This window comes from Chiloscyllium punctatum, chromosome 4 (genome assembly GCF_047496795.1).
Source record: "Chiloscyllium punctatum isolate Juve2018m chromosome 4, sChiPun1.3, whole genome shotgun sequence".
NCBI lineage: Eukaryota > Metazoa > Chordata > Chondrichthyes > Orectolobiformes > Hemiscylliidae > Chiloscyllium > Chiloscyllium punctatum.
The window spans coordinates 42,398,437-42,420,354 of NC_092742.1; the positions used below are offsets into that span (position 1 = coordinate 42,398,437).

The 21,918-nt window shown below is 41.5% G+C and overlaps 1 protein-coding gene across 1 annotated transcript in view; it reads left to right on the forward strand.

Moving 5' to 3' along the window:
• Positions 1-20,555, forward strand: part of LOC140476224 (MAPK/MAK/MRK overlapping kinase-like) — a 125,633-nt gene extending 105,078 nt beyond the window's left edge. The window contains exons 11-12 of the mRNA XM_072568479.1: positions 7,579-7,764; positions 19,743-20,555. Coding sequence (XP_072424580.1) covers positions 7,579-7,764; positions 19,743-19,820 — 264 coding nt within the window. The 3' untranslated portion in view covers positions 19,821-20,555. The remainder of the gene's footprint in view (positions 1-7,578; positions 7,765-19,742) is intronic.
• The last annotated feature ends 1,363 nt before the right edge of the window (positions 20,556-21,918 follow it).

A 21,918-nucleotide genomic window follows, 5' to 3' on the forward strand; every position in this document is an offset into this window, starting at 1 on the left:
GTTTATGCAGGTTTAAAATTGAACAGATCTTCAAGTCCCAATGAGTTAGGCTGCAGCAGGCAAGGTAAGAGATTACAGGCGTCCTGACATTTATTTTCAAATCTTCTCTGGCCACATGGAGATGCCAGGGACTGGGAGGACTGTTGATGTACCATTTTTCAAGAAGGATGATAGGGATAAACGTGGGAATGATAGGCCCGTGAGTTTAACATCAGTGATAAGGAAACTTTTGGAAAAACCTCTGAGGGGCCAAATTAATCTCTACTTGGAAAGGCAAGGATTAATCAGGGATGTCTTTGTCAGAGGGTGATCACATCTGACAGATTTGATTTGAGTTTTTTAAGGAGGTTAGTAGTTGGATGAGTATAGTGTTGTTGATGTTCTCTACATAGAATTCAATAACAACATTTTTAAAAATTCATTCACAAAAATTTTTTCTTATCGTTAATTGTCCAGAAAACAGTTAGGAATCAACCAGATTGCTGTGGGTCATGTGTAGGCTATACCAGGTAAGGATGGTAGATTCCCAAAAGGATATTAGTGAATTAGATAGGTTTTCCTCCAGCAATTGGCAATGGCTTCATTAAACCTTTTAACTCCAGAGTTTTATTGAATTCAAATTTTACCATAAACAATGGCAGGATTTGAACCTGGATCTCTGGATTAATAATCAAGTGATAACAATTTGCCATTACCTCCCCTCCCTTCTGACACACATTGCATGGGAGACTCTTTAAGAAGGTAAGTCCCATGGTATCCAGGGAAATTTGGAAAATTGGATTTAGAGCTGAAAAATGTGTTGCTGGAAAAGCACAGCAGGTCAGGCAGCATCCAAGGAACAGGAGAATCAACATTTCGGGTGATTCTCCTGCTCCTTGGATGCTGCCTGACCTGCTGTGCTTTTCCAGCAACACATTTTTCAGCTCTGATCTCCAGCATCTGCAGTCCTCACTTTCTCAAAATTGGATTTATAATGGACTTGGTAGGAGGAGGCAGAGGCTAACCGTTAAAGATTGATTTTGTGACTGGAAGTCTGCGTCCACCTGCATGCTGTAGGAATTGGCACTGTGTCCTTTGCTGTTTGTAGTGTCAATTATTTATCTAAACACAAATTGAGCAGGTTTGATTTGTAAGTTCATAGATAACATGAAAAGTGGTGGTGTGGTAAATAGCGAGGAGGAAAGCTTTGGACTGTACGTTATGTAGACAGTTGGTCATATAGGCAGAATGGTGGCAAATGGAATTTAACCCTGAAAAAGTGAGGCGATGCATTTTGGTAGGACGAACATGGAAAATTATTATGTAATGAATGAAAGGACCCTAAAACATAAAGAGAATTAGGGTGACTTTGGTGTGCACACCTACAAATCCTTGAAGGCAACTGTTGAAGTGGAAAAGGTACTTAAGGCATATACTTTACTTGCTTTTATTAGTCAAGACATTTATTACAAGAGCAGAGAGGATATGATGCCTTGGACCAAACATGGACAAATGAGCTGAATCTCAGATAAGGTGAGTGTTTACTGCCTTTGACATCAAGGCTGCGTGTTACTGAATATGCATAGATAGCAATGGGTGAGCTGAAATGAAGTTAAATGAAATGAAATTAAGTGAGATGGCAAAGTCATATGAAGTCTGGTATGACCTAAATGATAAGAAAGGTCACTGGTTTGTATTTTGCTGAAGGATTGTGTTTGTTTACATCAAATAATGTAACTTGGTAATATCCAATCATACAGTTGATTGGATGACATCAAAATGGTGAAAAGCAAGCTAAAGCTGAGGTCAGAGTTCATTAAAGTGGGAGATAAGCCTCTCTCTCCCAGGAGATATAAGCAAGTCCTAAGTTCATTAATCAAGCAACATGGAAAAAAAATCCTCACTATAAAAAACCCTTGCCTCAAAACAAAATTAGCTAGCACAGAGAAAACATTGGTTAATCACTGACTAGAAGTTGAGACTGAACCAGCTAATTGTCTGTTCTAGTCTGATACTTGGACAAGTCCATGTTCAAGGGTTCACTTGTGATTGTAAACATTAAGTGGGTAATATTTTTGCAGTATTTGTTTTCTAGTTCATTAAAATAAAGAACATTGAATATATTCTGTTGTTAGAAATGTCTTGGGTCATTTATATTCAGAATAAACCTGACTGACTTGGAAAAGTGGGAAGAAGAGGCCACATACGGTATTTGGGAGTCGTAGCAAAACTGCAGTCACTGGGAGTCTGGGGAAAAATACTGTTGGTTGCGACAAACGTAGAATTAAGGAAGGCGGTATGATTATTGGACGTCAATTGTCTCAGTTCTGGGATGTCACTGCAGGAGTTCCCCGAGTAGTGCTCTCAGCCCAGACATCACCTGGTGTTTCATCAATAAACATAAGGCCAGAAGTTGGGATTCAGTGTCCAATGCAGCAAGACCTAAACAGCATTCAGTCACAGGTTTATAAGCAGCAAATAACGTTTGCAGCACACACAAAAGTTCTAATAACCATCTGCAAAAAAAGAGAATCTAAACATTACCCCTTGACATTTAGGCATTGCTGCTCCTGAATGCTAAGTAGGTGCTGAGTGCCTACTCTTGTTCCTATGTTCCTTAGCAATCACTAATCCTAGGATTTACTGTTGATGGGAAACTGAACTGGACTGACCACATAAATACTATGGCTACAAGAGCAGGTCACAGTCTAGGAATTCTGAATTTATCTTTTCTACTGTTTCTAATGACTGAGCACCATCTACAAGGCACAAGTCAGGAGTGTAAAGGAATAATCTGCACTCGCCCAGATTGGTACTAGTTCAGCAATACACAAAGCTGTCAGTACCTAAAGAAGAACAGCCAGCTTGATTGATATCGAGCCACCACTTTCAACATTCACTGCCTTGACCCACTGCATTCACCCACAGTGTAGCAGTGTGCACCATCTACACGTTCCATTACAGCAACCCACCAAGGCTTGTTTGACAATGTGTTCAAACCTTTGCCCTTGATTACCTAGATGGGCAAAAGCATGGAAAAAGCACCAACTTACCTGCAAGCCATCTAGTCTCCTTCCTCTGGAATATATTAACATTCAATAGAATAGAATAGCCTTTATTGTCATATATACTCAATGAGGCAAAAGTGAGGACTGCAGATGCTGGAAACCAGGGTTTAGATCAGAGTGGTGCTGGAAAAGCACAGCAGGTCAGGCAGCATCCGAGAAGCAGGAAAATCAACATTTCGGGCAAAAGCCCTTCATCAAGAGTAGAGGCAGGAAGCCTCCAGGGTGGAGATAAATGGGGGGTGGGGGTCTGGGGAGAAAGTAGCGAAGAGTTCAATAGGTGAATGGGGGTGGGGATGGAGATGATAGGTCAGGAAGGACGGTGGACGAAGGTAGCAAAGAGTACAATAGATGAATGGGGTGATAGGTCAGAGGGGAGGGTGGAGCGAATAGGTGGGAAGGGAGATAGGCAGGTAAGACAGGTTATGAGGAAGGTGCTGAGCTGGAAGGTTGGAACTGAGGTGAGGTGGGGGCAGGGAAAATGAGGAAACTGGTGAAGTCCACATTGATGCCCTGGGGTTGAAGTGTTCTGAGGCGGAAGATGAGGTGTTCTTCCTCCAGGTGTTGGGTGGTGAGGGAGTGGTGGTGGAGGAGGCCCAGGATCTGCATGTCCTCAGCAGAGTGGGAGGGGGAGTTGAAATGTTGGGCCACAGAGCGGTGGGGTTGATTGGTGCGGGTGTCCCGGAAATGTTCCCTGAAGTGTTCTGCGAGGAGGTGTCCAGTCTCCCTAATGTAGAGGAAACCGCATCGGGAACAACGGATAGAATAAATGACATTGATGGATGTGCAGGTGAAACTTTGGATTGGAAGGCTCCTTTGGGATGGTGGTGAGTGAGGAGGTGTGGGCATGGTGAGGGAGGAGGTGTGGGCGCAGGTTTTGCAATTCCTGTGGTGGCAGGGGAGTGTGCCAGGACGGGAGGGTGGGGGGTGTGGACCTGACCAGGTAGTCACGGAGGGAACAGTCTTTGCGCAAATTGGAAAGGGGTGGGTAGGGAAATATATTCCTGGTAGTGGGGTCCGTTTGGAGCTGGCAGAAATGTCGGCAGATGATATGGTTAATGCGAAGGTTGGTAGGGTGAAAAGTGAGGACCAGGGGGATTCTGTCCTTGTTATGGTTGGAGGGGTGGGGTTTAAGGGCGGAGGTGCGAGATGTGGATGAGATACGTTGGAGGGCATCTTCAACCACATGAGAAGGGAAATTGCGATCTCTAAAGAAGGAGGCCATCTGGTGTGTTCTGTGGTTGAACTAGTCCTTCTGGGAACAGATACGGTGGAGGTGGAGGAATTGGGAATACGGGAATGGCATTTTTGCAGGAGGTGGGTTGGGAAGAGGTGTAATCCAGGTGGCTGTGGGAGTTGGTGGGTTTGTAAAAAATGTCAGTGTCAAGTCGGTTATCATTAATGGAGATGGAGAGGTCCAGGAAGGGGAGGGAGGTGTCAGAGATGGCCCAGGTGAATTTAAGGTCGGGGTGGAATGTGTTGGTGAAGTTGATGAACTGCTCAACCTCCTCGTGGGAGCACAAGGTGGCGCCGATGCAGTCATCAATATAGCAGAGGAAGAGGTGGGGAGTGTTGCTGGTGTAACTACGGAAGATGGACTGTTCTACGTAGCTGACAAAGAGACAGGCATACCTGGGGCCCATATGGGTGCCCGTGGCTACCCCTTTGGTATGGAGGAAGTGGGAGAATTTGAAGGAGAAATTGTTAAGGGTGAGGACCAGTTCAGCCAAACAAATGAGAGTGTCAGTGGAAGGCTACTGTTGGGGATGTCGGGAGAGGAGGAAACAGAGGGCTTGGAGGCCCTGGTCATGGCGGATGGAGGTGTAGAGGGACTGGATGTCCATGGTAAAGATGAGGTGTTGGGGGCCGGGGAAACTGAAGCCTTGGAGGAGCTGGAGGGCGTGGGTGGTGTCTCAAACATATGTGGGGAGTTCCTGGACTAGGGGGGAATAGGACAGTATCAAGGTAGGTGGAGATGTGTTTGGTGGGGCAGGAGCAGGCTGAGACAATGGGTCGACCAGGGTGGTCAGGCTTGTGGATCTTGGGAAGGAGGTAGAATCGGGCGGTACAGAGTTCCCAGACTACAGAGTTGGAAGCTGTGGGTGGGAGATCTCCTGAGGTAATGAGGTTGTGTATGGTCTGGGAGATGATGGTTTGGTGATGGGGGTGAGGGGGCAGTAGGAGGAGGTGTCTTCGAGTTGGCATCTGGCCTCAGCGATGTAGAGGTACCCCTTTTATCTGTTGATTTGATGGTGAGGTTGGGATTGGAGCAGAGGGAGTGGAGAGCTGCGTGTTGTGAGGGTGAGAGGTTGGAGTGGGGGTGGGGGGTAGACAGTTTGAGATGGTTAATGTCTCAACAGCAGTTGGAAATGAGGAGGTCGAGGGCGGTTAATAGGCCAGCACGGGGTGTCCAGGTGGATGGAGTGTGTTGGAGGCGAGTGAAGGGGTCTTCAGAAGGTGGCGGGAGTCCTGATTGTAAAAGTAAACTCTGAGGCGGAGGCGGCGGAAGAAGTGTTCGACGTCACTCAATGAGTTTAGTGAAAAGTTTATATGTCACCAATTACAGTGGCAACTTAGATACAAAAGTATCTAAGCACATCTTTTGTTACAAAGTAAAATGTCCAGCATTATAGAGAAGAGTTGTTGGCACTTAGCTTCTAATCCACACTGGGCTCTGGCACCACATCACACTGGTGACACGCCATGCGGGGGGGGGCCACTGCAGGAAGTTGGAAGGTCGCCATGCCAGCTGAAGGCCACTACATGAGAGCACTGCTGCAGGAAGCTAGAAGATCGCCTAGCCATGCCGAAAGGCCCCTACAGGAGGAGGCCATTGTATCAGATCTGGAGGTCGCCAATCCACATCGGGAAGCCACTGCACCAGTTCAGGAGATTGCCATCCCAGGCTGGGAGGTCACTCCACCTGGCAGCGAGTCATCACCGGCAGTTGAGGATCATTGCTCACTGGAGGCGAATGAACATTGTTCCACTTTTGCTGGGTCAAAATCCTGAAATTAAGTTTTTAACAACAGTGAATATATCTATACCTCGAGACCTACAAGTGTTAAGAATGCAGTTTAGCACCTCCTTCTCGAGGGCAATAAATGCTGGCCTAGAAAGCAGCATCCATATCTCAGAAACAAATTTCTAAAAGGTTGCACCAGCAATGCAGTACAAACACAATTTTGCTGTTTTGTGGTAGATAGAACATCTTTTGAATTGATGTTGACTTCCTGTTAGTGGAAAATACTACCCATAGCCACTAGGTACCCACTTTGTCTTTCCAAGGTAATTTGAGATAGACTGAGTCCTTTTCAAGTCCGGAGGTGGTTGCTTTTGGTCCATTTGTGAGAAACTCTGGAAGCTCAGCATTTTACAGGATGAAGCAATCCACTTGAACAGCACTCCATGTTCAACTACAGGGGTTCTGTGGTTTCAGTGTGTACCATCTACTGAATACACTGCCAGTTTCTCCCAAATCTGCAACTTCCAGTCCCTGGAAGGACAAGAGCAGCAGGAACATGAAAATGCAATCACCTCCCAAGTTCTCCTTCAAGTTACAGGGCACAGCAATTTGGACACAAATCGGCATTTTCTCATTACCATTCTGTTAAAGTCCTGAAGCTCCCCTATCTAAATGTGCTTCACCTTATGGACTGCATTTGTTGAAAAAGAAGACCCACAACCACTTCTGAAAGTGCCACGAGGGATAGTCAGTAAATATAAGTCTTGCAAGAGATACTCTAGCATGGTGGCTTAGTGGTTAGCACTGCTGCCTCAGAATGCCAGGGACCCAGGTTTGATTCCAGTCTCAGGTAACTGTCTGTGTGAATGCTTGCACGTTTTCCCCATGTCTGCATGGGTTTCCTCCCGGTGCTCCAGTTTCCTCCCATGATCGAAAAGGTGTGCAGGTTAGGCAATTTAGCATGGCCAATTCACCTGTCATGTTCAGGGATGTGCAGGTTAGGTGTGTTAATCATGGAAAATGTACAGTAATAGGGTAGGGAATGGGCTGGGTGCGTTACTGTTCAGAAGGTTAGTGTGGACTTGTCAGGCCAAATGGCCTGTTTCCACACTGTAGGGATTCTGTGATCCCAATAATTGATTTTTAAAAAGTCAAATTTGTAAGAAGCGGTATTGGAAAACATTTTTTGCATTCAATAGGTGCATTAGCTGTTGGCAGTGAGAACAAAACTTACCATGTTGTTTCTCAACTACTTAATTTCCCATTTTAAACAATTCTTTTGCGTATTTATTGAGCGTACATATAATTTTGTAGAATATAATTAGTTTTTTTTTAAACCATGGAGTATATAGCCATTCACAATAATATTTCGTTTTATGGTGGTTACTGTAAAGTTATATGATCCTTAATTTAAAATGATGTTTAATGACCATTACAATTCTTTTACTTCGGATGCCATCTTTCAAAATTTATGCCAAACCATATCGGATACAAATATTGACACGATGAAAATTAATTGGCTAATTGTTAAACAAGCAAAGTTTATTTCAGCATTAAAATTATCCACAGGCAATTCCTATACGACGCCAGATTCCTCCATATCCTGTGGAGCTGCCAAAGCTGAATGTTCCAGCTACAACAAAGATTGTTGCCTACCCAAATCAGACTTTAAAGTCTGTCTTTCCAACAGCATCAAGGGCTGAAAATGGAACTCTACCCCAAGTGCCATCTGTACAATACATTGGAAAAAGCAAGGTATGAAATTTATCTTTCGTTCAGCTCTAGTAAAAGGCTACATTTATTTTATCAAAAAATCCTAACCATTTTGTACTTCATGCTCACTTTAAAGATTTGAAACAGACATTTCAGGTTAGAGATCATTTCACTGCCAGAATTCTAGTTTATTGGTTCCAATCAACAGTGGTACACTACTTCATTTATATTTGGCATATTTCAATTATTTGCATAAAAGTGTATATACCATGGGCAACCAGCTTAGTTAATTACAGGGACACTAACACCTTCAAATTATTTCCATTTGAATCCATTGCCATTGCTACCTCCGTTGCAGATTACAAGGCAATGCAGCTATTTTCATTTTGTCTACATTCCTGAAACATGAATTAATGAAAAATTCACAAGATCTTAAGAACTATATGCAAATGAAGATAAATCATGTATGTATAAATTAATTTTTTTGGCACTGTTTGCTTTATCCTCTAACCTCTCCAAAAGATAAGGTAGTTATGCTAAACTATACTTCCGTCACAGTTTAAGGATACAGAGTATGCCATTTAGGACAGATGAGGATAAATCTCTTCACCATGAGAATAGTGAGCCTGTGGAATTCTCTGCCACAGAAGGTGGTTCACGCCAAAACATTGAATGTTCTCAAGGAGTTAAATATAGTTCCAAGGACTAAAAGGGATCAAGTCGTATGAGGAGAAAGTGGAAAAGCATTACTGAGACGGATCATCAGCAATAATCATATTGAATAGCAGAGGAAACTAAAAGGGCCAAAGTTCTGCTCCTATTTTCTGTGTTTCTAAGGTATGGTACCAGATGTAATGGTCCAAATGATTTGTTTTCATCTGAAAGTATTTTGTAACTGAGCGTACTCTTATCCTTGCCAAGCATTTAAATGTGCATGTTTCTTGCAGCACATATGCATAGTTTTCAGAAGCAGAAAGATTATTATAACAATGTAAGAAAAAGAGTAGTCAAGGTGCTTTAAAACAAAATAAGGAAATGGTAGACTTGTTTAATAATTTGTGGCAGTCTAATATGGCATTGGAGGGAAAGGATTACATATAGCTAATATCCCAGGAAAATTGATTATGATTCAAGGTCTGGAACTCATTTCAGTTAATATAGGCAGGCAAATAATATTAGAAAAAAATAATGACAGTGAGATAGCCAAAAGTCTCAGAATTTAATGGTTTCCACCTCAGTGTTTTAAAGAAAGTAGATAATAAAATTACAGTCGCTTTAGCCATAATCTTCCAAAATTCAACTGATTTAGAAGTTGTCCTTTTAGATCAAAAGTTACAAATCTTACTATGTATGTAAGGTGAGATAATGAAACTAGGAAATTATAGATCTGTTTGTCTAAAATTTCTTGAGGTAACTTACTGTAATTAGCAACAATTACCTATTGTAATAAAGGGAATGATGGAACACTAGAGAAATTGGAGGTGATTATAGATGGCCTGCCTTTTAGAAACAGTGAAACGGCCATGTTTAGTGAAGATGCATTTTTGTTATGATTGTGTGGAAATAAGATCCACATTAGAGGTAGTTAGCAAAAATCAAAGCTAATGGAAATGAAGGCAAATTATCTATGGCTAGGAAATTGAATGTACTGTAGAAAACTGAATTGCATGGTGGTAAACAGAAAATACAGTTCAGAAAGAGCAAATTCGGATTATCGAGTGAATGCTGCAAGTAATGGTGGCCGCCGGGATCGGTTCTGGACCTCTACGTTTTGTGATTTTTATGAATGACTTTGATGAGGAAGTGGAAGAGTGGGCTAGTAAGTTTGTCAATGACATGGAGGTTGGTGGAGTTGTGGATAGTGTGAAGAGCTGTTGTAGGTTGCAGTGGGACATTGACGGGGTGCAGAACTGGGAGAAAGTGAGGACTGCAGATTCTGGAGATCAGAGTTGAAAAATGTGGTACTGAAAAAGCACAGCCAGTCAGGAAGCATCTGAGGAGCAGGAGAGTTGACATATCAAGCATAAGCTCTTCATCGTGCGGGGGTGGGTGTTGGGCAAGGGCGCTGAGAGATAAATGGGAAGGGTGTGGGGCCAGGGGGAAGGTATCTGGGAATGCGATATGTGGATGAAGGTGGGGGGTGATAGTGATAGGTCGGAGAGGAGGGGGGAGCGGATCGGTGGGAAGGGAGGTGGAAAGATAGAACAGATCAAGAGGGCAGTGCCATGTTAGAGGGTTTAATCTGGGATAAGGTGGGAGATATGGGAAATGAGGAAACTGGTGAAATCAACATGGATCCCATGTGATTGGCGGGTCCCAAGGCAGAAGATAAGACATTCTTCCTGCAGGCATCTGGTGGCTAGTGTTTGACCAAATAGGAGGCCAAGTACTTGCATGTCCTTGGCAGAATGGGAGGGGGAATTGAAGTGTTCAGCCACAGGGTGGTGGGATTGATTCGTGTGTGTGTGTGTCCCAGAGATGTTTTCTGAAACGTTCTGCAAGTTGGCATCCAATGTAGAGGAGACCACATGAAGAGTAACATAAATACGTGTGGAGAAGTACAGGTAAATCACTGTCGGACGGAAAGGATCCACTGAGACCTTGGGCAGAGGTGAGGGTGGAGGTGTGGGCGCAGGTTTTGCCCTTCTTGCAGTGGCAAGGGAAGGTGCCAGGAATGGAAGGTGTGTTGGTGGGTGGTGTGGACCTAACAAGGGAGTCACAGAGGGAATGGTCTCTGCGGAAAGAGATAGGGGTGGGGAGGAAATTATATCCCTAGTGATGGGGCCTGTCTGTAGGCCGGCATGGTGGCTCAGTGGTTAGCACAGCTGTCTCACAGTGCCAGGGACCTGGGTTCAATTCCAGCCTCAGGCAATTGTCTATGTGGAGTTTGCACATTTTCCCCATGTCTGCATGGGTTTCCTTCCGGTTTCCTGCCATGGTCCAAAGATGTGCAGTAGGTGAATTGGCTATGCTAAATTGCCCATGGTGTCCAAGGATATGTAGATGATGTGCATTAGTCATGGGAAATGTAGAGTAATCAGATAGGGGAAAGGGTCTGGGTGGGATAGTCTTCAGAGGGTCAGTGTGGACTTGTTGGGCCAAATGGCCTGATTCCACACTGTAGGGATTCTCTGATAATCTTCTATGATTAGAAATGGCAGAGGGTTGTATCCAGAGGTTGGCCAGGTGGAAGGGGAGGACCGGAGAGGGTTCTGTGTTTGTTGTGATTGGAGGGGTGGGGTTCAGGGTGGAGGTTCGCTAAGTGGAGGAAATGTTTAGAGGACATCATTGACCACATGGGAGGGGAAATTGTGGTCCCTGATGAAGGAGGCCATCTGGGATGTTCTATGTTGGAATTGGTCCTCCTGGGAGTAGATGCGGCAGAGGCAGAGGAATTGGGAGTAAGGAATAGCATTTTTGCAGGAGGCAGGATGGGAGGAGATGTAGTCCATGCAGCTGTGGGAGTCGGTGGGTTTGAAGTATATGTCCATGTTGAGGCAGAAATGGAGATGGAGAGGTCCAACAAGGGGAGGGAGGTGTCCGAGATGGTCTAGGTGAACTTGAGGTCAGGGTGGAAGTGTTCGTGAAGTTGATGAGTTGTTTAACCTCCTCATGGGAGCATAAGGTGGCGCCAATACAGTGATCGATGTAGCGGAGGAAAAGGTGGGGAGTGGTGCCAATGTAGCTGCGGAAGATGGACTGTTCCATATATCGAATGAAGTGACTGGCATAGCTGGGTCCATGCGGATGCCCATGGCTAACCTTTTGGTCTGGAGAACATGGAAGAATGCAGATCTGTGCTGAGAAGTGGCAGATGGAGTTCAACCTCAAAAAGTGTGAAGTCATTCACTTTGAAAGTTGAATTTGAATGCAGAATACGGGGTTAAAGGCACAATTCTTGGCTGTGTGGAGGAACACAGGGATCTTAGGGTCCATGTCCGCAGATTCCTCAATGTTCCACCCAAGTTGATAGGGCTGTTAAGCAGGCGTGTGGTGTATTGCCTTTCATTAGCAGGGCAATTGAGTTTAAGAGCCATGAGGTTATGCTGCAGCTCTTTCAAACTCTGATTAGACCATACTTGGAATATTGTGTTCAGTTCTGGACACCTCATGATAGGAAAGATGTGGAAGCTTTAGAGATGCTGCTGAGGAAACTTACCAGGATGCTATCTGGACTGGATGGTATGTCTTATGAAGAAAGGTTGAGGGCGCTAGGGCTTTTCTCATTGGAGCGAAGAAGGATGAGAGGTGATTTGATAGAGATATACAAGATAATGAGAGGCATCGATAGAGTGGATAGCCAGAGACTTTTTCCCATGGCAGAAATGTCTATCATGAAGGGGCATAATTTTAAGGTAATTGGAGGATGGTTTGGGGGAGAGGTCAGTGGTGGGTGCATGGAATGCACTGCCGCCAGTGGTAGTAGGGTCAGATACATTAGGGACTTTTACTTGGACAGGCATGTGGAAGATAGTACAATGAAGGGTATGTAGGTTAGTCTGATCTTAGAGTAAGATAAAAGGCCAGCACAACATTGAGGGCTGATGGGTCTGTGCTGTGTTGTTCTGTTCTATGTTCTGATGCTCCACATGAGTCTTCCCATCCTGTTTCAATTAATTCTATCAGCATAACCCTTTCTGTTTTCCCTACTTCTTCTTAGACAGTCCTTCAGAATTGAGGATGACTTAATTTTACTATGGTTTTATGGGATTTGAATTGCTGTCATGTCTAGACTGTTTAGGGCAGGTCATAAAGGATTGTCAACAACACCTGAACCTTGTGGTTCCTGACGAAGTCTCGATGTGGTCGGTACCTTTCCTAATGAACTTTTTGCAATTTATCCAGTTATGGTGCAGGTCCTCTCTAGAGTTGACTTCCCATTTTCCAGCCGTCCCTTTACCTGTGAACATTTGTCACCCCCACCCTCCTCTAGCTTATCTCTCCACACTTCAGGCTCACTGCCTTTATTCCTGATGAAGGGCTTTTGCTTGAAACGTCGATTTCGAAGCTACTTGGATGCTGCCTGAACTGCTGTGCTCTTCCAGCACCACTAATCCAGAACATTTGTCCCCAATCCACTTTTAAAAGTTCTTGCCTAATACCATCAAAATTGGCCTTTCTCCAATTTAAAACTTCAACTTTTAGATCTAGTCTGTTTCTTTTTTTTTAAAATGGCCGACATCAATTAGTTGCGAAGAAATGGTTTATTTTAATTTTATTCAAATGGTGCCCTCTGGGTGAATGATTTCATCATTTCTGTAAAAACAGCTAACCTACATGTCAGCCACACAGGTTTGTGTAAAATTGATTTCTACCAAATTTATTCTCTCGGATATTTATGAAGTAAAAGTTGGAAAAAAGATTCAATTAGCAATATATTCTGAACATAAGGCCTCAAAACTTTAATTAGTGATACGTTTGTGCAAATTTCAGTAAAAATTTTAAGTTCAGATATATACAAAAAGAAAATTCCACACAACCATCATGTTCCTGAACACTGCTGATGACCAGTGCCTTGCTAATGGTGGATGCCCTGCTCAGCAGGCTCTGCTGTTGCTAATAGTAGCTAAAACAAAAATGCCCGAAAACAAATGCTTCATCTGGACAGTCAGCTCAAATTGTCAAATTACAGTATTCCATAACAGCAACCATTGCCAAGTTCATTGTTGAATTTAGGCCGTAGCTTAAAATGGTCATAAAATAAGAATTTTGCCTATAATAGCTTTATATTATTCTTTCTTGTATGTAGTGAATTTTGGAAAAAAAGTTTTTGGATTAAATTTTGGAGTTGTCTTTTAAATTAATCATTTGAGAACATAAATATCGTGATCCAAACAATTGAATATATCACTTAGTACTTAGTATGACTTGCATTCAAACTAATTTGTTTTAGTTTGTGATAATCAATCTTAACATCACAAATCATTTTATGCCGTGTAAAAATAGGATAATGTTGAAGCTTACAGTTGTGTTATATATTAATGCTAAGGATCATAATTGAATTAATAGTTATGATAGACCTATAGACTTTAATTGGTTGGTTGAGGGCTCTTGAGGTGCAATGATAGTGTTCCTCCCTTTGAGGCAGGAGACCAAGGATCAAGTCTGACCTATTCCAGAGGTGTGTAATAACATTGTTGAACAATTGATTTGAAAATATCTATAGTTGCTGACTATGTGAGAGGAAGGGAGTTATAATTCATACAGCACAAGAGGCCCTTCATCCATCAAGTTTGTGTCAATCTATCTACACTAATCCCACTTTACAGCATTTGGCCCATATGTCACAACATTTTAAGTGCTCATCCACATTTTTTAAAAAGTTGTGAAGCTTCCTGCCTCTACGCCATACCACCCCCCCACTGCCCCATCCTAGGCAGTGCTTTCCAGATTTCCACTACCCTCTGGTGAGAAAGCTTTTCGTCACATCCCCTCCAAGTCTCCTGCCTTTCGCCCTAAATCCCTAGTTATTGACCCTTCAGCAAAGAGGTAAAAACAATGACTACAGATGCTGGAAACCAGATTCTAGATTAGAGGTGCTGGAAAAGCACAGCAGTTCAGGCAGCACAGGAACAGCTGCTTTAGCGCACATTGAAGGCTGTAGGCCAAGTGCTGGAAGGAGCCGTCTTGTGGTGCAGTGAGAGTATCCCTACCCCTAGACCGAGATACTCTGTTTCAAGTCTATCTGTTCTAGAGGTGCATAATAACATCTCTGAACAGGTTGATTAGGAAAATAGGCCAAGTACTGGAACTCATATAGCACAGTTGCAGTGTCCTGAAATGACCTTGGCAAGTATGGTTAAAGAGAATCCCAAGGTATTCTATACATAAAAAATAAAAAGATAACTAGCGAGAAGGTGGGACCACTCAAAGAAAAAGGAGGAAACTTGTGTTTGGAGGCAGAGGATTTGGATGAGATCCTAAATGAGTACCTTGTGTCGGTATTAACCCAGGAGAAGGACATGAAGGATAGTGAGATTAGTGTGGACTATGCTAATATGCTGGGGTATTTTGAAACCAGCAAAGAAGTGATCTCTTGAAGAGCACTAAGATAGATTAGTCCCCAGGGACGATGATATCTATTTCAGCTTATTGAGAGAGGCAAGAGAGGAGATTGCTGAGGCTTTGATCAAGATCTTCATATCCTTACCAGCCACTGCAGAGGTCCCAGAGGATTGGCGAGTAGCTAATGTCGATCCTCTGTTCAAGAAGGGAATAGGGATAATTCAAAAAACTATAGACCAGTGAGCCTCGGTGGTTGGGAAGTTATTGGAGAGAATTCTTGGGTATAAGATTTAGATGCATTTGGAAAAGCATGGCCTAATTAGGGACATTCAGCATGGCTTTCTGCGGAGCAGGTCACATCTTACCAACTTGATTGAATTTTTCAAGGCAGTGACAAAGGTGGTCGACGAGGATAGAGTGTGGATGTTGTCTACGTGGATTTTAGTAAAGCTTTCAACAAGGTTCCTGATAGTAGACTCATCTAAAAGATTGAGATGTGTGGGATCCGTGGTGAGATACCTGCTTGGATTCAGAATTGGCTTGCCTGGAGAAGGCAGAAGGTAGATGTGGAAGGATATTTTTCTGGCTGTGACTAGTGTTGGTCCACATGAATACATACTAGGAGCTCTGCTGTTTGTGATATATATAAATGAATGGAAACATAGATAGGTGGGTTAGTAAGTTTGCAGATGACAAAAAAGATCAATGGAGTTGTGGATAGTGTAGAAGGTTCTCAAAGAATATGGTGGGATATAGATCAGTTGCAAATGAGTGAAGAACTGGCAGGTGACATTTAATCAGGCAAGTATGAGGTGTTGCACTTTGGGAGTTCAAATATTAAGGGAAGGTGTACAGTTAATAGCAGGACCCTGAACAGCATTGATGTACAGAAGGATCTTGGAGTTCAAGACTTTAGTTTCGTCAAAATGGCCACACAATAGATAAGATGGTAAAGGAGGCATATAGAATGCTTGTCTTTATTGATCAGGGCTTGGGACAAAAGGCCTGTTCATGTGCTGTACTTTCTATGTTCCTACCTCCAAGTCAGGAGGCCCAGGTAAACTCCCACCTCCTTCAGAGGTTGTAATAACATCTCTGGACAGTTTGATTAAGAGTCAGGATGTCATGTTGCAGCTTCATAATACTTTGGTTAGGCCGCACTTAAGAGTTTGCATTCAGTTCTGATTGCTACATTACAGGAAGAATGTGGAAGGTTTGGAGAGAGTTGAGACAAGGTTTACCAGGATGTTGCCTGGATTAGAGGTTATGAGGCTAGAAAAACTAGGAGTTTTTTTCTCTGGAGCAGCAGAGGCTGAGGGGAGACTTGAAAAGTCCATAAAATTATGAGGTGCATAGATAGGTGTGGCAGTCATGATATTTCAACTCTGGGAAATAGATTTAATACTGGAGGGCATGCATTTAAGGTGAGGGGTGGGGAGGAGGAGTATTGGGGGAGGGGTGCGTGGGGAAGTTCAAAGGAGATGTGAGGGGCAGGTATTTTATATGGAGAGTGGTAGGTGTCTGGAATGCTGTGCCAAGGACGGTGGTGGAGGCAGATACGATAAGGACATTTAAAGGACTTTTACATAAACACATAAATATGCAAGGAATTAAGTGTTATGCACCAAGGGCAGGCGAAAAGGTTGAGTTTAATTTAGCATCATGTGTGGCACATCATCATGGGGCAAAGGGCTAGTTCCTGTGCTGTACTGTTCTATATTCTCTGTCCCTACCTCCAAGTCAGGAGGCCCAGGTTAACTCTCACCTGCTTCAGAGGTGTGTAGTAACATGTATGAACAGTTTGTTAGGAAAATAGGCTTCATACTGAGACTTATGCAGACAGTGGCAGTGTCCCTACCTTCATATCAGGAGGCCCAGATTCAAGTCCGACCTACTCCAGAAGTGTGTAATGACATCTCTGAACAGTTTTTTTAAGAAAAATAGATTAAAGTTTGGTGACAGAAAAAAGACAGTTCAGTTGAAAAGGCCATTCAGTTGTGTGTAAGAGCACTTCTGGATACAAAGAAAAATAGGCCAAGTGTCCCTTCCTCTGAGCCAGAAGGCCTGGGTTCAAGTCCCGCCTGTTAACATCTCTGAACAGAAACTGATTTAAGAAATTATCTACAATTGCATTTCTCGAAACAACCATCCTCAGCTCGAGGCATGCTAATTCTACCAAAGTTGTAATAAGTCAACTTAGGTAAGCAGACATAACTTGACTAGTTCTGATTATATGGAGTACCGTTCAAGAGGCTAAGCACTAGGGCACTTATGGTACAGTGGTAGCGTCCCTGCCTCTGAGCTAGAAGGCCTGAGTTCAAGTCCCACATGCTCCAGAGGCCTATCATAACATATTTGAACAGGTTGATTAGAAAATGTCTCGGCCAAGTGTTGAAGGGCCCTTTTGGTGAAGTAGTTGTGTCTCCACTCCTAAACCAGGAGGCCTGGAATCACCAGGAGACCTGGTCTAGAAGAGTGTAATGACATCTTAATAGTTGATTATAAAATGACTAGGCCAAGAGCTGGAAAGTAGAACTGCTATAAATTGAGAGTAGTTTTTGTCAGTACAGTCTTAACAGTCTTAAGGGCCTCTTCTTTACTGTATGATTTATGATTTATGATTCACATGTACCCCATGACACCTCCCTTGACCTCTTTGCTGTCTCCAATCCATTATTTGGTTTGGTTGACTTGTGGTTTTTTTAAAATGAATTTGTTACATCACATTGTAACACACGTCTTTGTTTCCCTCCCTTCTCAAACAGAGATGTCACATATTAGCAGTTCTCCAATCCATTGGAACCCTCCCAGATTCCAGTGAGTTTTAGAATATTTAGACCAATGCCTCCACTCTTTCTGCAGTCACTCCCTTTAAAACCCCTAAGTGCAAACCATGAGGTCCTGGTGACGAGTCTGCCTACAATCTCATTATTTTATCAACTACTTTGTTCCTTATGAAAGGCACTGTTAAGAGGCCTTTACTTCCATTAGTGCTTTGCTAATGTAATTTTTTTTTGGGATGTTTACACCAATGCAGAATATTGGTATCAATTACCTGCTATTGCCCTGTCCCCCATTATCAATTCTCCAGTCACAATATTTAAATCCAAATATCTGCCATTACTCATCTAATGACTTTCCCATTCACCTGTTGTCCCCAACCCACTTCAGAATACTCCTCCTTAACACCTTTATAGCTGTACTTTTTTAAGTTGAGAACACTAATTTGAGACCAGATTTTCGCCCCATGGGACTGAATTTAAAATTCTGCATTATGATCATTACCCACTAGAGATTCTTAATTAAGAGTTCTCTTATTAATCCTGCTTAATTATAGAATACTAGATCTAAATAGCCTGTTCTTGCTTAAGTTGTGCAATGTACTGCTCTGAGAAACAATCTCTGATGCATTTCACAAATTTGTCTTCCATGTTACCCTTGCACATTTCTCTCATCCATGAGCAGATTAATATCACTATAACACTTGAGAGTCACCATCTTATATGCTTTGAATTATTTCCGGATTTATACTTTGTCCTAGAGTAAGGCAACCTAGGAACTGATAACAACTACCACCAAAGACCTCTTTCCCTTGATATTCCTTGTTTTCACCCAGGGATTCCACTTAAGTATCCATTGCACCTGTATCACTACTCACCACAACACTGATATCATCCTTTATTAACAATACTACCCCATCAGCTTTTCCTTTCACAAAACATCAAGTTCGTCCTGGTCACTCTGGAATCATAACTCTGTTACTACAATCAAGTCATATGCATTTCTTTTTCTCTGTACCATCAACTCATCTGTCTTGTTACAGATGCTGCATGCATTCAGATGAAAGAACCTTAAACTTTGACTTTTTACCACTCATGTATTCTGGTTCTAATTTCAACTCTACCCTGTATGTATCATCTAGCCCTTCCAGTCAGTCTGATTATCATTCACCTCTACACTACCGTGCACCACTGCTCATTTCATTTTGATTGTTTCATTTTGATTTTTCAAACCTTCTCTTCAATTGAATCTACCCCTTTCTCTAATTAGCTCCGATGCACTGATTATAATCTGAGTTATGCAATTCACCAGTACATTGGTCCCAAAATAGTTCAAATAAGCCTGTCCCAACAGAACAGCTCTTTCCCCAGTACTGGTGCCAGTGTCCCATGCGTCAGAAGCAATTTCTCCCATTCAAATCTCTGAGGAATCCTTTTAACCTCTCTGATCCTATATGCCTGCTGCCATTTTGCACATGGCTCAGATAGTAGTTCTTTCGATCTTCTGAATATTTCAATTCCTAGAGTTGTAGAGTTTCTTACCCATAGTATACATCCAATTATTTCTATTCTACGTAATTAACTTGATCGTTAAATATTTTAAAAGTGAATTTCCTAACTGTGCCCTTCACCTGTAACATCTGATTTAAACCACTTGGCTAATCAAGAGACACAGAAGAAGCTGAACCCATGGTATGTGTTGATAAGAGCTACTAGTGATATTTTCAAAATGAAAAATATGTTGTCTTTTGGTTTGTGATATTAAGCATGATATGGGGAAATGGTTTGATCATAAGTTCCATTTAAACTATGTACATGTGTATATTGCACTATTTTCAAATTAATATTCAAATCAAAAAGAGTTTTCACACCACAGAATGGCAGTTTCTTCAAGAAGAGTTGTGCATTCTTAAAATGCATAATATCTGCAATTGGGGTGAGTTAGTTAAGTGGTTAGATGGCTGGTTTGAGATGCAGAGTAACTCCAACAGCGTGTATTCAATGCCAGCACCAATTGAAGTTACAAAGAAGTCATCTCTGCCTCAACCTCACTCCTTGCTTGAGGCATTGTGACCCTCAGGTTAAACCATCACCAGTTGTCTGTAATGAGCAAATAGTTATGATCACTTTCATATCAGCATTACAATTTTCATATTCTGCATTAGATGACAGAGAAATACTTTCAGGGGTTGATATTGTTACTCTTATATTCATTAAGTTTTTATTTATTTATAGTGTCCAGGAAAACGGAAACCTACTACAAAATGTTACAATTTACCCTCTTCTACAGAAAGAAAAAGTGAAGGCTACTGAGAACAAATACAATTCAAGATTATTCAATAACCATTCTCCTTTATACATCAAAGCTTTTGTAATTTTTAAAAAAATTGTAAAAGATCATATTTTAAACTGTCTTCCACTGGGCTACAAGCCAATCATTAGGTTTGTGCCTTATTCCTAACTTCAGTTTTTAATCAGGGCTACAATCAAATGTTCACTTATTTCATATTAGAAGGCCTTATGTTTAAAAGCTCACATTGAAAAAAATTGAATAAGCCCAAATTGATATCTGATATATTAACCTGAAATAAGTTGGATAAAATTATTTTACTTGTTGATCAAAAGCTGAAGACATTGGTTAATATGCTTCACTCCTCCAATCTTCACAAATCGTCCATAAGAGACAAACACCAGCGTTTGTGTCTCTGTCCTAAAATATTGATCTGCACTAGTGAAATTTAATTCACTTTTAATTTCATCAAATAGTTTTAAACTGTTTATGTATTTTCACAGAAATATTACAATATTTATGATCTTTGTACATAGATTTTTGATTTTCTTTAGGCTAAAGTAACTGGATTGAGCATTTTAATGGATTGAACCACAATATTTTTCTAGCCTGTTCAAGTGCATTTTTATTAAAAAGTTGCAATCATTAAATAAAATGGAATACCAAAGTGCCTTATTTTAGTACATTGCAACCATTTAACTTGTTTTCTAGAAAACACAATTATGTCAGAGTCTTAATAAAATGGTTTACATCTTTAACATTTGCTGTTTGGTGAATTAATATTTCTTTCAGTCTTTTTTCATTTTTAGCTTTTTTTTATTAGAAGAACAAAATACTAGTTTGCTCCATTTATCATTTTTCTGTACTTCATCCCATTTTGCTTGTCGTCAAAGAACCAAACCATTTCAGTCCGGTTCTAAATCATATGGAAACATAATTCCTGTGGAAGGTTCATTTTTCAACCATATACATGATTCCAAATTTATTGGCAAGTCAACACTGACGTTTCTACATTCTAGTAACATTTTACAGAATTATAAATAGAAAATAATAGTAAACTAATCATTACATTGTCTAAATAAGACTTTAGTATTTAATCCATTTGAAAAAGAACTCAATAAACAATTCAACATCTAACATTGTTTCTTATATTATTAATGTAGTTTGTATATTATTTTATAATACTTTTGAACTACACAAATATCTTGCATTTGTATAATGTCCTTTGTGTATTAAATTCCCAAAGGCACTTCACAAAGTATTGGATCAAACAAAATTTTACACCAAGTCACACAGGAAACAACGGCAGATAACCAAAACCTTTCTCAAAACATGGGTTTTAAAGGAATATCAGATAGGAGAATTAGTGAGTTTTAGGGAGAGTAGCCCAGAGCTTAAGGCATATCTGCCAACTGTGCAGCAATTTAAAATCCAGAATCCTGAAGAGACCAGAATTGGAGGAGCAGAGGCATCTTGATGGACTGGAGGAGATTATAGACATTAGTCATGGGTAGATTTAAAAATAAGGATGCAACTTTTAAAAGCAAAGTTTTCCTTAATCTTGGAATTGGTATTAGTCAGTAAGAACTTAAAATGATAGGTGACCTTGATTTTGTTCATAGGACACTAAATTCTGGATAACTACAGTTCCGAGGCTGCAAACTGTTTACAAGTTGATTTGTACACAAGTTGGAACACAATGCAGAACAATAGAAAGTAGCCATTCAAAAGTAAAGGAAATTTTTGTATGTCAAGATCTTTAAAATTACACCCCTGTATAGGATGGCATTCGTAAGTTGTAAATCAGAGAACCCCTGTAACGGATTTATGGTGGATATAGAAGATAGACTAGTCAGGAATGCTTTGGATTAGTCAAGCATTCTAGCTTATTATTTCAGCCTCTAGCCTAGTACCTGGAGTGTCTGTTGCAACAGAAAGCAAAATCAGAAGAGTTGTTGGGAGATATAATGAAAGTGGAAATTGGGGGTCTTATTGATGGGAAATATGTAGCCAGAAGGTCATTGAAATCAGATGATACTAAAGGATGTGAACAGTCTGGGTCAGTCTCAGATAAATACTGGGGAGAGATGGAGTCAAAGGCAAGGGTACAGAGTTTGTGCT